The sequence below is a fragment of the Sceloporus occidentalis genome, unplaced genomic scaffold, assembly GCF_023333645.1.
Source record: "Sceloporus occidentalis isolate IW3139 unplaced genomic scaffold, rSceOcc1.0.p SCAF_10, whole genome shotgun sequence".
NCBI classification, from domain to species: domain Eukaryota; kingdom Metazoa; phylum Chordata; class Lepidosauria; order Squamata; family Phrynosomatidae; genus Sceloporus; species Sceloporus occidentalis.
Genome location: NW_028316990.1, coordinates 6233055 through 6248407, shown reverse-complemented (window position 1 = coordinate 6248407; position 15353 = coordinate 6233055). Strand labels below are relative to the sequence as shown.

The window sequence follows — 15353 nt, the reverse complement described above, 5'->3', positions numbered from 1 at the left end:
GCAGGAGATACCTTTACGATTTTAAGTTTGTGTTTGGGACTTGTTCGGTAGAAGATGGAAACCTGAATGACGAGAACAAAAACAAAGAGAGATCTTTGTGAGACTGCTGCTGATTTAAGAAGAACGGTCACACACCATGCTTTCACAATCCCTTCAAGGGCCATTACGTTTTGGACTGTTGAGGACAGCGCCGAGTCAGTGATGTTCTCCAGTTCCTCCCCAGACATTGCTTTCATTTTCCCATTGCAAAGACCAATATTCCTACCTGAAAAGAAAAGAAATATAATGACAGTCAACTATTTCAATCGAGAAAAATGCACTCATTTGGTGCAGAGTTTCTGGTGGCCTTGATGGAACCAACATCAAGGAAAGGTTGAATAATTCAGGTCCATTTCATCTAGAGAAAAGGAGATGAAGGGACATTGTGACGATTGACTTTATATATCCCAAAGTGGGCTAAGTGTGGCCTCACGCTTGATACTTCTAGAATCCCAAACCGATATGCTAGGATATCCAATGAATATACAGGGGAGTAAATGTTTAATTCAATGCAACCAATGAAAATGTGACTTGTAGTTTCCTTTGTTGAAAATACTATAAAAACTTGGTTCATTTTAGAATCGTGGTCCCAGAATTTGGAATATGAATTTCCTCTGGGAACAATGAGAATAAACATGTTTCCATTCCAAACAAGCTCCTTGGTCTCCCTGCTGATTTCTGGTTAAAATTCCGGTTTTAAAAATAATCAATAATCAATCATTTATAACAGAAGTAAAGCCTGGATGGCCATCACCCAGCGATGCTATGGTTCCACCTTGCATTGCAAGAAGTGTGCTGAGAAGAGGTTTGGACCATAAGCAATCTAAGGTACATTCCAATATTAAAATTCTATGGGGTAAATCCATTTCCCCCCACAACTAAAGCGGACTCAATAAATCAGTGGTGCCCAGGTAAGAGAATGAACAGTGAAGAGAATCAGTTTGATATTCAGTGCCACCTCCTACACTGAGTATGAAAAGTCATGGGTCTAAACATATGGTCCAGGGCCACATTTGGCCCAACAAAGGATTTTGGGTGGCCCACAAAGAGGTGGAACGACTCCAAGGCTCCTCCACTGCTTGGCCTCTTTCGGAGTAGAGGGCCATGTGTCGGAAAGGTGAATGCTCACTCTGCAAGGCTCATAACTCCTCTGAGGAGACATCTGGGCAGAGGAGGAGGAAGATGGAATATTAATAATATTAATTAATTAATTAATATTTAATTAAAACCGATTTGCAGCCCAAAGAAGTTTAGCCTGTTTTAATTTTGGCCCGTACCTATTGCCAAGTTGTGGAGGTCTGGTCTAAACCCAACTGCTAGTCCTAACTAGAATAGACTCACCGAATCAATGACATTTGCAGAAGCGTTGCTTTACTATTTAAGTGTTGATTGAGAACAAATGGATTCAGGCCCACAAATAAAAGGTTTATATCTCGCTTACCAATGGCCAAAGCTGTTTCCAAGGCATCCCCGGTTATCATTTTCACAGACACCCCGGACTCAATGAGGACTTGAACGGCTTCCTTCACTCCTTGTCTTGGTGGGTCAATGATTCCCACAAGGCCTAAAAATGTTAACCGGCCAAGTTCTGGTCCAGAAGCCAATGCAAGCACTAGGAAGAAGGGACAAAGACAATTTAGTATCATTTCATCGATTTCGGAACATCCCTGTGCCACCTTTTATTTTCCAGAAGAAATAAATTCCAAAACGATTCATAATCAAACCAGATATGATAAAACCTAAAGCTAAAAGAATATATAAAATCAACTAAATATTTGTAATCCAAAACCAAGTGTAACTAAAGTATTAACATACAAAGACATAGCTGTGTAAGTCTGGAATATCAGTATGCAAAGGGCTCTTGCAGCACCTTTGAGATTGACTAAGCAAAGTCACAATTCAGGATTTATTCTGCGCAAAGTTCACATTTTTGGTGTTTTGTGCAGAAAACAGCATTTTCTGCGCAGGAAGCGGATTTTTCTGTGCAGAAAAAAAAATATCTACACAGAAATAATATGAATAATTTGTGCAGAAAAAAACGATTCCTATGTAGAAAATGCCGTTTTCTGTGCAAATCGACCACGTGCAAAATTTGTGCAGAATAAATCTGAAACGGCAACATTTTCTGCATATTATTTTCTGCACAGAAAGAAAACAGTTTCGTGTGCTAAACATTTACATGTAAATTGTATGCAGAATAAGTCCCAAACTCCAAAGAGTCCCATCAATCCAGGATTTTTCTTATCAATTCTTTTTGACCATTTTTGGAATATTGTTGAATATTTCCTCCCATCTCTATTGTAGAGCAGCAAGTTGGGAGCCTAATAGTTCTGATGCTCGACATTGTGGCCCATGTGAGACTCAAGAGTGGATCGGGACATAAAGTGGTGCAAACATAGACTGACCTCGCAAGCCAAGAGATCCCATGTGCTTTTCCTCCTGAACATAGACAGCTCTCTGTTGCGGAGTCAATGGGAGTGAGATGCCTCCACTGTTAAACGTGGTGCAATGTTGCATCACTTCTTCAAAGGCCCCCTTCATAAAGTAGATCTCCTCTGGGCCCTAGGAAATAAGGGAATGAATGGAACAGGAGAGTAAAGGATAACAACAGATCTTTTCATCCTTCGGAGGAAAAGGTGTCCAGCAAAGGGTACATTAACACTGTAGAAATAATGCCATGATGCCACCCTACAAAATCCTGGAATTTGTACTTTTGTGAGGCACCTGGAGCCTGCAGTAGAGAAGGCTAAAGACCTTGTAAAACTACAAAGTCCCAGGAGTCCGTAGGATGGAGCTACAATGCTTTGTGAATTTGCTCTGGGATTCAGCCAAAAGTGTTCCACTGTCAAACAGCTCCTAATGGAATCTCTTTTCCTGGAGCTTGCATCCATTGTTCCATGTTCTAGTCTCTGGAGCAGCAGAAAACAAGCTTGCTCCCTCCTCAATATGACATCCCTTCAAATACTTAAACAGGGCTATCATATCACTGCTTAACCATCTCTCCTCCCGGCTAAACATCCCCAGCTCTCTAAGTCGTTCCTCATAGGGCATGGTTTCCAGACCCTTCACCATTTTAGTAGCCCTCCTTTGGACACATTCCACCTTTTCAAGATCCTTTTTGAATTGTGGTGCCCAGAACTGGACACTGTATTATTCCAGGTAAGGGCTGACCAAAACAAATCATGAAAATAATAATAATTTTGGAGGAGGATTTTTGGGGGGCCTTGCTTGGAGACATTGAGAGCTGCAAAAGCGTATTCTGGTTGGCACACTTTTCCTCAACCCTGTTTTATAACATCGGTGGAGTTTAAGAGTAACAGTATGACATAACATTAAAAAAACAACGGGTAGAGATATTTCACTCTCTTGGGCACCTTGTTCTATAAAAATCAGAAGACCATTTCTTTCTTGTACCTGATTTTTCAGAGTGCATTTGACAGCCATCCATTTCTGTTCGGAACTAAAGGGAATCTCCTTCTTCCTTACATAAACGTCTTTTATATCACTCAGTTCCATCTGAAACAAACAGTGGGGATCTATGCAGTTATTCCTAAAGTGTTATCTTCCCCCCCCCCCGCCCCCTGGCATGAGCAACAGAGTTAAAAATGAATGCCACCAAATGTACATACGGCAGAGTTTCAGAGGCAGAACTTTTATCCTCCCATTTAGCTTTTGCAATTCAACTTTTGGATACTTTGGGTTGGGGGTGCAAGATATATATCCAAATAGTTGAATTTCAAAAGCATATATATATATATATATATATATATTCATATATCCTGCACCCCATCCCAAAATATTCAAATAGTTGAATTTCAAAAGCTTATATCAATATCAATATATCTATATCTACACACACACTGGAGATATATATATGTCCTGATTTCAAAAGTGTGCGTGTGCATGTGTGTGTATATATATTTTTTCATTCATTCATGTACCCAGGAGATATATATATCCAAAACATGTATTCAGCAGTCAAAGTGGCAGGTAAGCAAGGCAAGTGTCCCTGTGGCTAAATCAAGCATCCTGAGGCATAGACAAACTCTCTCCTCCTTTTTCTTTCTCACTCATAAACTCTTTCCCTCTCTCTCATTCACACATACATGTGCAGATCCTATTCCAACTCATCACCTGGACTGACACCACTTCCTCCAAGTTTTATTGGTTGCCCCACAAAACATCCAAGAGAACTATTTAGCATAGTCTGTCTCCTGATCCACTGGAGAAACACCAGCCATTCCAGGCGACTAAGCGCTCCTCTGCCTGGCCAAGAAAACGTGCTCCTGCAACCACAGTTGCCAAATTCAGGAACTTTGAAAAGATAGGTATGGCACAGTTCAAGGAAATGAACAGCCACAGTTCCACTGGGTGCGCTTACAGAGACCAATGGGCAACTCAAAACTAGTTCTTGAGGAAACTATTTCTTGGGATCACAGCCAATATCTCCAGGTCAGCTTGCCCTCAGAGTCTCTCGAGTTCATAAAATGGAAGTAGGCATGACACCGGTTTCTTTCTCCCTTTGATAAATGACCGGATCAGTTTAAATTGTTTCCTATTCTTTGCAACCTCATAAGGGTTGAGATCCTACTCTTTGCAGAGTAAGCCTCCACATGCAGAATGCATGGCAAGGTTGTGCGACTGAACTGCAAAGGTGCAACTGAATGCACAAGTAAAGGTACAATCCACATGTATGCACCATGTGAAAATGGCATGGCATACACTACTCCACTTCTGCAGTCTTGACCTCAATGTGGAAAATCTGCCTCAGAAAGTAAAAGGAAAGGAGGTCCCGCGTGCTGTTGATGGTCCAAAAACTTTATTATCTTTAAAAAAAATCTGCATTGGACAAAAATGTCCCATCGCTTGGGGGAACTTGTAGAAGACCCCCACAAAATTGGGGTCATTTTATTTTATTTATTTTATTGAATTTGTACCCTGCCTTTCTTCCAGGATGGGATCTAAAAGGGCTTCTAGAAGTTTAAAACAAGGTTAAATTACATTCCTAATTTTACAACAGTTAAAAATTTAAAAAGAATAAAATAACATGGTTACTATTACAATGGTTAAAACATTTAAAAACAGATTTGAAAATGCATACTTACTAATGAAAGCTTTAAAAAAAACAACCCAAAATGTGGCATACCACTTCACACACACTCTTGCCATATAAATTGAAACCCAAAGGCCCGCCTGAATAAAAAGGTCTTCACCTGCTGGTATAAAGAGAGTTGTTCCCTTTCCCCAACATACCAACTAAGGATAGCCTAATGAAATCTGAAATTAATGCGCAGCGCATGGGACTTGGAATAATCATCAGCCTACTACCTTCATTGCCAGGGCTATCAGGGCCCCTTCAGTTGGCTGTCCCATCACAGTGGTCTTTCTTATCACGGCATTGTTGGCAACACAGCCAGCCTAGAAGAGATTAATGCATACATGAAGTGAGACATGGAAATGAAATGAAACATGGACGCTGACTGTAAGGTATTATATTTATCCATGCATACCTAGAGGTTAATTCATGTGGGGATGTCATTTTCCAGGATCTCCGCAAGTATTGTTGTGGGAAGGCTCAAGGAGTGCGATGCTCAGCATCACAATGCCTTCCATAAATGTAACAGACATGATATTTGAACATTGGATCAGCCCCCAACCTTTCACTTATCTCATGAGTCTGAACATGGGTGGTCAGCACTCCCTCGCTCTGTGTTTGTGCACACGCATGTGTGTAATTTCAGCTTACAAACCTGCAAACATATATACAGTTGAATTTCTGCGCTTGCTATTGGTGATTTCATAGGTACTGGACAGTACATGTTTCATCTACCGATGAATTAAAACTGGCTGGAGACGGTTTAAAATGCTGAGTGATAAGCTCCTTAGGGTTCTTCAAGGAGTAATAGTGTGACCTCCTTCAAGCTTCACCAGGATGAAAACCTTCAGAAATGGTGGGAAATGTGCAGACTGAGGGCCACCAAAGGCCACTTGTGCAATCCATGGCCACCTCCCAGTATCAATTCTTGGGTTCCCCAATTAAAAGCCCACCCAGAAGGTTATTATGCATATAGAAGATACCAATGAACATTAATCTGGTCTAAAATAAGGCACCCTGTAGCTGTTTAGGATAAACCCCATTTAATTTCCCCAGAAAACACTGGTGTAGTCTTAGGGTACTGCAGGGAGTAATAGAGCGAGTATGACCCGGATACTTTCCACGGCTGCCGAATCCCACCAAATAATTCTTAGAGAACTGTGCAAAATAGAAATACACAAGAACACTCTTCCAGCATTCTTTAAAAAATCCTATCCCTTGGATACTGCTGCCCTTTCTATTATCACAATCACAAGTAACTCTTTCAGTAGCTGTTGTTGTAGCAGTGGTAAAGATTATGAAAAGATTATGGAGTAACGTGACCGACAAACTGTGATCCAGTCCCTCTGGGAAAAGCAAACAGTGGTGGTTGCAGCAGCGATAGGTGCTCTGGGAACAATCCCAAATGGACTGACAACACGTCTGAATGAAATCAGTATAGATAGGATCACAACAGTACACACTGTCAAAAAGAAAAGAGCGACTCTGCTTGGAATGGGCCTCATTATCCAATGACACCTGACTGATCCTAGATTTCTGGAGAGAATCCAAGTCATTGATGGTTCGGCCAGTAATACCTAGTAGACTATGAAACTGAAATAGTAGTAAGTTAAGTCGCATACCTCCACTAGCTTTCCCACAGAGATGTTTGAGAATTCTTTAATGATGTGTCTGGAGGGCAAGAGGTACACCTTTCCTTCTCCATTGTATCCAACCCCGCTCACCTAGGAGAATATAAATCGAGAAGAAGGATATAAAAGATCCTATTGCATGGACAATGGACTATGGCCAGAACTGTCCTTTGTGGTCTCAGTTACATAACTTTATGTACACTTAACACCTACAAAGCCGAGGTACTAAGAAACCCAGTTAGTGAACTGTGACGATATGAAGATGCGTAACAGGACATGGGTAAGAGTGCCCCAATGCACCTTGGTCCCACTGTGTATTGGTTGTGACACACAACGGTCACTTGGCATGCTCCTTTACCTAGCATTGTAACAGCAACCCCCAGTTGAATATGGACATTCCTCACAACAACAACAACAACAACAACAACAACAAATGTAACACCTGAATTCTTGGACTATACCTCAGCTTTGAACCCATCTGAAGTTACAAGTTGAGTGACTGTCATTTCATTGGCTGTCAGAGTGCCAGTCTTGTCAGAGCAGATAACGTTGCAGCAACCTGAGAAGAAAGAAGGGAGTGTCTGGGCTGAAAGAAGGTTGATAGCCAACTTCTGATGTGCATATATTCACCTCATACAGCATCCTTCAGATTCCCCCAGAGCCCAACTAGAAGCCCACAAGAGGTTGAGAATGGAGACTATATCCTTCTCTTGCTTTAGATCCCAATAATGTACAGTTGGTCCGCCATATCCATGGATTTTTTATCCATGGATTCAAGCATCCACAGCTTAAAAAATCCACAGCTTTTAAAAAATCCCAATAAGCAAACCTTGATTTTGCCATTTTATATAAAGGACACGAGTTGACTGTCCCACTGTATTTAATGGGACTTGAGTATCCAAGGATTTGGGGTCCTGGAACCAAACCCCAGCAGATACCAAGGACCCACTGTACTCAGAGGCCTACTGCGTGTGTAAGGGGATGTTCCATTTGTTGGCTTCATGTGGAAGACACAGTATTCCCAGTGAGGTCTAACCCAAGCAGAACAGAGGGTACTATTGCTTCCCTCAATCTAGACTCTATTGATAGAAGCAGTGTGGCATAGTGGTTTGAGCATTGGACTATAACTCTGGAGGCCAGGGTTCAAAACCCAGTTCAGACATATAAACTCACTGGGTGACCTCAGGCAAGTCACACTCTATCATCCTCAGAGGACGTCAATGGCAACCCCCCTCTGAAGAAACCTGCCAAGAAAACCCCATGATAGGCTCACCTTAGGGTTGCCATAAGCCAGAAATGACTTGAAGGCACACAACAACAACAACAACAACAACAACAACAACAACAACAGAATCACATTGGCTTCTTAAGCTGCTGCATCACACTGTGGACTCATGTTCAGCTTGTGGTCTACTATGGCCCCTGGATCCCTTTCTCACAAACTGTTGTCCAGCCAGGTGTCTCACATCTGCTGTTTGTGCATTTCATTTATTCTGCACATTAGGTACATGTCTCCAGTTGAAATTAATTTTGCTAGTTTTGGCCCATCTTTCTAATCTGTTGAAATCATTTTGCATTCTGATCCTGTCTTCTGGGGTATTAGCTACTCCTCCGAATTTGGTGTCCCATGTTAGCCAATCCAGGTTTGGAAGACTGAATCTTCTCATGGGGACATTTCAAACTGGTTCCTCCCCAGTGACATCTCGCCTCCTTACCGAGGGTTTCAACTATCGGCAGCTTCTTCACGATGACTCTTTTCTTGGCCATTCTCAAGACACCCAGCACCAACGTCACCGTGACCACGATGGGAAGGCCCTCTGGGATGGCAGCCACTGCCAAACTGGACACACACACAATAATTTACCATTGGTGTCATACCCACTAAAGGGCATGTTTGCAAATATTAGTGTTATTAAGGATGCTAACATTAGCGCTACTGCTCAAACACTGATCTCAAATCAATGGATGCATGCGCACTGCAGAAATAATCCAGTTTGACATCACCTTAACTACCATGGTTTAACTGCCAGAGAGCTAGTCTGGTGCCACAACAAACTACAGTCCCCAGAAATCAATAGCATTGAGGCATAGCAGTTAAAGTGATGCCAAATTGGATTATTTCTGCAGTGCAGTTGCAGCCAATGAAGGTAGTTAGTTCATTGATGTTAAAAGTTAAGAAAGGTCTGCACCATTAAGTCTATGTGTTAATTTATTAGCTAATTCATTAAATCATTACATTTAAAAATAGTTAGAGACGGACGATACTGAATTAAAGCCGCAAGAAAGTTGACTCATTCTTCAAAAATAGCATTGTTGGCCTTTAACAAACACAAGAATGAATATTTAAATCGTTGCTGAAAAGGCAAACTAGTGATCTTATTAACTAATTAATCTTAAATTATTTTGAAAACTGTACATTCAACTACTATTACTAATTTCTGTAAGAAAGTATATGCAACCATCAGATTTCTGGAGCTAGACTAGATTTCCCGGGCTTGGCCTTTGATTTCTCCAGCATAGTTTAGAACAGTAATGTTCTTTAATACTGAGGGATTCTTTCCTCAGACATTACACAAACAGCTGGTTACTGTATTTGATAAGAGGGCTGGCTTCCATATAAACTATAAAGACATATACCACCTCGTTTTTTTAAACGCTGGAGTAGATATGGCAGGCAAGGCTAATATTTGTACAAAGAGAAACAACTGTTTCATTGCTGGCACAAGGGTGGGAAAGGGTGTGGATGTTGTCTGTGGTTCCATCATGCACACAAGCTGCTTTTAATACCTTCTGACATTGCAGGTAAAATACTCCAAACTGAGAATAGCCATTTTCGCTCTTTGGAGGGCTCTGCCTCAATAGATACTGCAGAAAGTGAACCCAGGAGCTTTGGCATGCAGAACACATGGAGACTGGAAATTCTTGCAGAGGCCATTTTTGAAATCATAGCATAAGGCTTGAATCCTATTTTTGGCTTGACACGGGTGTCAATACTGTCATGCAAGCGGTTGCACTTTCTTGGCGATTGTGCAAGGGCAGCATCCTATTCAGGGTTGTGAAAGCTTTGCGGTGCCCAATGTAAGCAACTGCACAAGTTGTCGCACTCTGCCTTAGAGACGTCATAAGTCAGAAATGACTTGAAGGCACACAACACCAACAACAAGGGAAATGTCTATTTGCGAAATCCTCTCTGTGTGTATGTGTGTGTGTAAGAGAGAATTGTATCAACAGTTGTGCAATGGAAAAGTGCACACACAACATTCTTTGAATGACAGACTGCAGAAGAGCATGATTCAGTATGGTAGCATAAGATTATTATTATTATTAGTAGTAGTAGTAGTATTAGCCCACCTCTCCCAAAAGGATTGAGGTGGGTTACAACAATAAAATACATCAACAACATATACAATACATACATAAATAAAAATTACACCATCTCCTTACCCCCCCCCATTATAAAACTAAACAACAGCATTATAAAATACAGATTCAAATTAATTAAAATAGACATAATTAAAATGATGGCCTTGAGTGATTTGATGTGACGTAATTGTTGGACAAGAAATGTAATACTCCCAAGCCCTGGCTCTGCCACTGAGATACAATCTCTCCCTATCCTTGCTCTTCTGTATGAGTAGCTAGGAGGCCATTATTATTATTATTATTATTATTATTATTATTATTATTATTATCATCATCCCATCTTTCTCCTAATATAGGGACTCAAGGCCTTCTCTTGCATTGCTTATAGGCTACCTTTGCCATGGGCTGTGCCTAATCTCATCCTTAGCTGTTGATGAATAGATCAAATTGGATTGTACCCAGTACCTAACCACTGGCTGGCAAGCAAAGTGCACCACTGATTCTTTATTTGCTTTGGGCCTCATAGGTAGCCTAATTAGCCTGGGACAAAATGGCACAGGCAGAAGGCCAAGACAGAAAGTACTAGGCTGAGTGACCTACACCAGCAGCTCCATCACATCAGTGTAGGCGTTTGTGTGTCTATGTGTGTCTTTGCCAAACAGCAGGCTTACATGCTGTAGCAGAGACACTTTTCAATGTACACTTTATTGAATTTCAATAACCACAGCCTAAAAGTAATGGCAGGTTAGCAAAGGGAAAATCCCCACTAGTAGAGATGTGCTGAGAGAGCCAGTGCGGTGTAGTGGTTTGAGCATTGGACTATGACCCTGGAGACCAGGGTTCAATTCCCTGCTTGGCCATGGAAACCCACTGAGTGACCTTAGGTTAGTCACACACTCTCAGCCCTAGAAAACCTCTTAGAGTCGCCATAATTCAAAAACTACTTGATGGCACCCCCAGTCTTTTTAGCCAGAAACACCAGGAACTAAACTCAGGATCTTCTCTGCATGCAAAGCAGTTTTTTCCCTGGCACTGATCTAAAGTCATTCCGACAAAGAGCTAATAAAATTCGGTATGCAGCCAAACCAGCTGAACTAACTATGTATATTCAGTTGAGTTATACATCCCAATGACTACATATTTACAAGAGACGTAGGAGGTTTCATGGTACTGAGTCAACTAGTGATCTGTTCCATATTGTCTATACTACAGATGGAATACCTCAGACCCATGGGCCAGATGCATCCCATAAGAGATGCCCATCTATATCATAAATGACAATAAGGAATGGGAAGTATATTAGAAAATATTGGAACATTTGCTGAAAAATGTGTTTCTCAGGCATCACGAATCCCTGACAAGAGGAATTCTGGACTGGCAAGAAGCATTGCACTCCAGAACTTATTCTATCCCAAATATATACATGGTTATTTTGTGTACAAAACAGCTTTTTTGGGGACAGAAAATGTCATTGCCTGCACAGAAAATGCTCTTTGCTGCACAAAACACCACATATGAATTTTGCTCAGAATAAGCAAATAGTTTTAAAAACCCTGCACAGTCTTGAAGACTTTCTCGCAGCCAGAAGAAAGTTGCTAAAATTACGCATCGCTTCCTTCAAGAAGAAAATTAGCAAAGAATTACATCCTAATGGACAATTTATCTGTTGTGCTACTATCTTCAGTCAGTGATTTGAGAGAAGTTAAAAAAGATTCTTACCTCACTCCAATGGTAAACATGCCGAGGAGATGTTTCCCTTGCAGCCAACCGATCAACATGAGAACACCTTGAAATATAGAGAAGCCATCTTGGTTTAACCAACCATGATCCCAGAAGTGGGGAGGCAAGCAACTTTCCCTGATCCTGGCCCAGTTTGCTTACTCATATCCACGAATATTATCACCATCACCACCACCGTCACCATCACCACCATTTTCACCATCACAACCATCATCAACATCAACATTTACACCTTGCCTTTCCCCCAGATCTGGGACACAATGCATTGTGTGTATGTGTCTGGTGCAAGGGAAGAGTGGTTGTATTCTCTGCGTACCATACAACCACTGAAAATGAGTGTATAGCATATAAGTGTATACCGATCATCTGGAATCCTGTTGGGGTGCTACGCTACCAGAGAAGCAGTTGCACAACGAGTTGTACTTTCTTTCTTCTCAGTGTACTTTCTAGTGAGACAAATGGTTCCACAAGCACAAACTGAAAACCCTGATCTTTCACTTTTGATAACATGAGAGAAGACCTAACTAAGGCCCTTTTCAGACCGCCCATTAAGGCTGGGGTTGGAGTCGGGGTGTCATGTCCAGATGAGACATGCCCCGACTCTGCCCCCAGGGTGCCATGATGCTGCATGCCACTCCACATGGTGCATGGTGTCATGGTGCTCCTCTGGCACTGTGTCCTTATGACGCAGCGCTGAAGGAGTGCCGCCAAGCCATGCGGCTATGGCATCCTTTCCAGGGTGCAAAAAGGAGCTGCTTTTTGTGGCTCCTTTTGGCACCCTAGAAAGTCTGGATCAGGTCCATGGCATGCGATGCGAAAAGGGGTGGTCTGTAGAGTCCCTCACTGTTGCACTCAGGGTGAGGCTAACAAACTTTTAATGCTCATTATGTAATCAGTTGTTGCAATGTTGCAATTTAAAAAAAATGTTGAGAAACTGGAGTGTGTCCAAAGGAGGGCCACCAAAATGGTGAAGGGTCTGGAAACCATGCCCTATGAGGAATGACTAAGGGAGCTGGAGATGTTTAGCCTGGGGAAGAGAAGGTTAAGAGGTGATACGATAGCCCTGTTTAAATATTTGAAGGGATGTCATATTGAGGAGGGAGCAAGCTTGTTTTCTGCTGCTCCAGAGAACAGGATCAGGAACAATGGATGCAAGCTCCAGGAAAAGAGATTCCAACTCAACATTAGGAGGAACTTCCTGAGAGTAGGGCTGTTTGACAGTGGAACAGACTCCTTGCTGGGAGTGCAGTGGAGTCTCCTTCCTTAGAGGTCTTTAAGCAGAGGCTGGACAGCCATCTGTCGGGGTTGCTTTGATTGGGATTGGGTTGGACTGGATGGCCTTTGTAGTCTCTTCCAACCCTATGATTCTATGATTTTAATGTGGAATCCAGTATAAACACACCGGTGTATATTAGGGTATGAATGAGCATTCAAAAATATTTGTAAAATTGTAACAAAAAATAAATGTTTTTTGAGTGTTGAGAAACCCAGATAAGTAGTATCTTGGATTGATGAGAATCTTCACAGTTCAGGACTTATTGCACACAAAATTCATACTTAGCTGTTTTGTGTGGGAAAAAGCATTTTCTCTGCAGAAAACAGCATTTCCTGTGCAGGAATTACCATTTCTGCACTGAAATATTATTTTCTAGGCAGAAAATGCTGTTTTCTGCACAAAAACGACCACACACAACTTTTGCCCAGATGAGTCCTGAATTGCGAATTGCCTTCACAAACGGTGCAGTTTTTCAAAGCTTTCTCAGAGTGGGAAGAAAACTGCTGAAATTATTTGTTGCTACTTCTGACAAGAAACTTAGTAAAGACTTATATGCCTAGTGTATATTTATGAAAAACTAGATACAGTGCGCCCGCGTCATACGCAGCTTTCAGCGTATGGTGAAAGCCGCGCGGGAGTGCATGGGACGCAAGGGGCGGTGTGTCCCATTCGGATGACTGGGTTGTGCGCCCATGGTATGCACACGTCGGTGCGCCACCACGCCACCATGCTGCCGCGTGCACGAGCTCCATTCACTTGAATGGGCCTTGAGCATGCACGGTATTTGACTTATGTGGGGGGGGGGTCCGGAATGGATCCCCCGCATAAGCTAAGGGCGGACTGTATGTATAGGCTATGTGAGCCACAGCCTTTCTATAGGACATAACGTCTCAATAACAATCAGATATTTACTCTTAACATAGGCAATGGATTATTTGGCTCAACTCACCGATGATGCCAAAGGAAACAAGAGTAAGCTGTTTCCCCAATTTATCCATGCTTTTCTGCAGTGGAGTCTTGGGTGTCTTGATCCATTAATCCAGGAGAATAAAAGCAAAAGAAAGGGGAGGGAGATGAAGGAAGAAAGAGAGAAAGACTCTTTTAATATCCAGTTAGAGTTTTGTGCATTGGAAGTAATTGTATCATGTCTCAAGGTTCAAATACCCTTCACATACTAGTCAGGGAATGCATGAGATGAATAGTGAACTATGAGCATTAGTTCTATATCTCCAAGTGTATCTATGCGGCAGAAATATTGTAGTTTGACAACACTTAAAGTGCTGTAGCTCCATCCTATGGAATCCTGGGATTTGTAGTTTTCCAAGCTCTTTAGCATTCTCTGCTAAAACTATGAAGCCCATGATTCTGTGGGATGGAGCCATGACAATTAAATGGTGTCATTGCATTATTTCTACAGTGTAGGTCCACCCCAAAGTTAGAGTGTGGAAACATCATGATACAAGTTGCTACATTACATGTAACGTTCGAACGCGGAGGGGATAGTAACAAGGGCATAACTATAGCCTCATCCGCACTGCAGAAATAATCCAGTTTGACACTGTTTCAACTGCCAGGGCTCAATGCTAAGGAAGTCTGGGATTTGTAGTTTTGTGAGACATTGGGCCTTCTCTGTCAGAAAGCTCTGGTGCCACAATCAAACTACAAACCCCAGGTTCCCATAAAATGGAGCCATGGCAGTTAAAGCAGTGTCAAACCGGATTATTTCTGCAGTGTGTTTTGGACTTATGTTCCCTTTGCAAAGCAAGGTACTGACTGATAGCATTGTTATTTTCCCTATGTAATAAGTGGCTTTTACTCAGACGATTCACTCATTACTTTGGGGAGACAGTCATGGAAGGACCGCATTTGGCAGGGATTTCATTTTCAAATCATATATGTATATATATTAAAAATGAATTTTTATAGACTTTTCTCAGCAACAAAAAGGGAATAATGCTCCCTCTGAGAATCCTCCAAATGGGTGCAGAAAAGGAGCCATGAATGGGTGCCGTTAAAGAGGGCATTTGATTCAGAATGACGAAAATGCAATGGAATGATACCCATCCAATTCAATACTTCACTCAGTTGGAAAGAAGGAAACACTTCTGTTTCGGCTGGATCTGGCTTCAGTACTGAATATTGTATTTTTCGTCATGGCAGTAGCAGATTGAGATGCATGATTTGTAAGAAATTAAAGAGATTTTCCCCA

At 41.8% G+C, this 15353-nt stretch overlaps 1 protein-coding gene across 3 annotated transcripts in view; it reads right to left on the bottom strand.

Moving 5' to 3' along the window:
- LOC149305768 (calcium-transporting ATPase type 2C member 2-like) overlaps nucleotides 1-15353 on the bottom strand; it is a 34725-nt gene that overhangs the window by 7188 nt on the left and 12184 nt on the right. For all 3 annotated transcript variants that reach the window (XM_089476817.1, XM_089476818.1, XM_089476819.1), the window contains 11 exons: nucleotides 14094-14169; nucleotides 11848-11914; nucleotides 8481-8605; nucleotides 7227-7324; nucleotides 6757-6858; nucleotides 5368-5457; nucleotides 3454-3555; nucleotides 2445-2601; nucleotides 1481-1651; nucleotides 168-265; nucleotides 12-62 (listed from right to left, as the gene is read on the bottom strand). In XM_089476817.1, coding sequence (XP_089332943.1) covers nucleotides 12-62; nucleotides 168-265; nucleotides 1481-1651; nucleotides 2445-2601; nucleotides 3454-3555; nucleotides 5368-5457; nucleotides 6757-6858; nucleotides 7227-7324; nucleotides 8481-8605; nucleotides 11848-11914; nucleotides 14094-14169 — 1137 coding nt within the window. The remainder of the gene's footprint in view (nucleotides 1-11; nucleotides 63-167; nucleotides 266-1480; nucleotides 1652-2444; nucleotides 2602-3453; nucleotides 3556-5367; nucleotides 5458-6756; nucleotides 6859-7226; nucleotides 7325-8480; nucleotides 8606-11847; nucleotides 11915-14093; nucleotides 14170-15353) is intronic.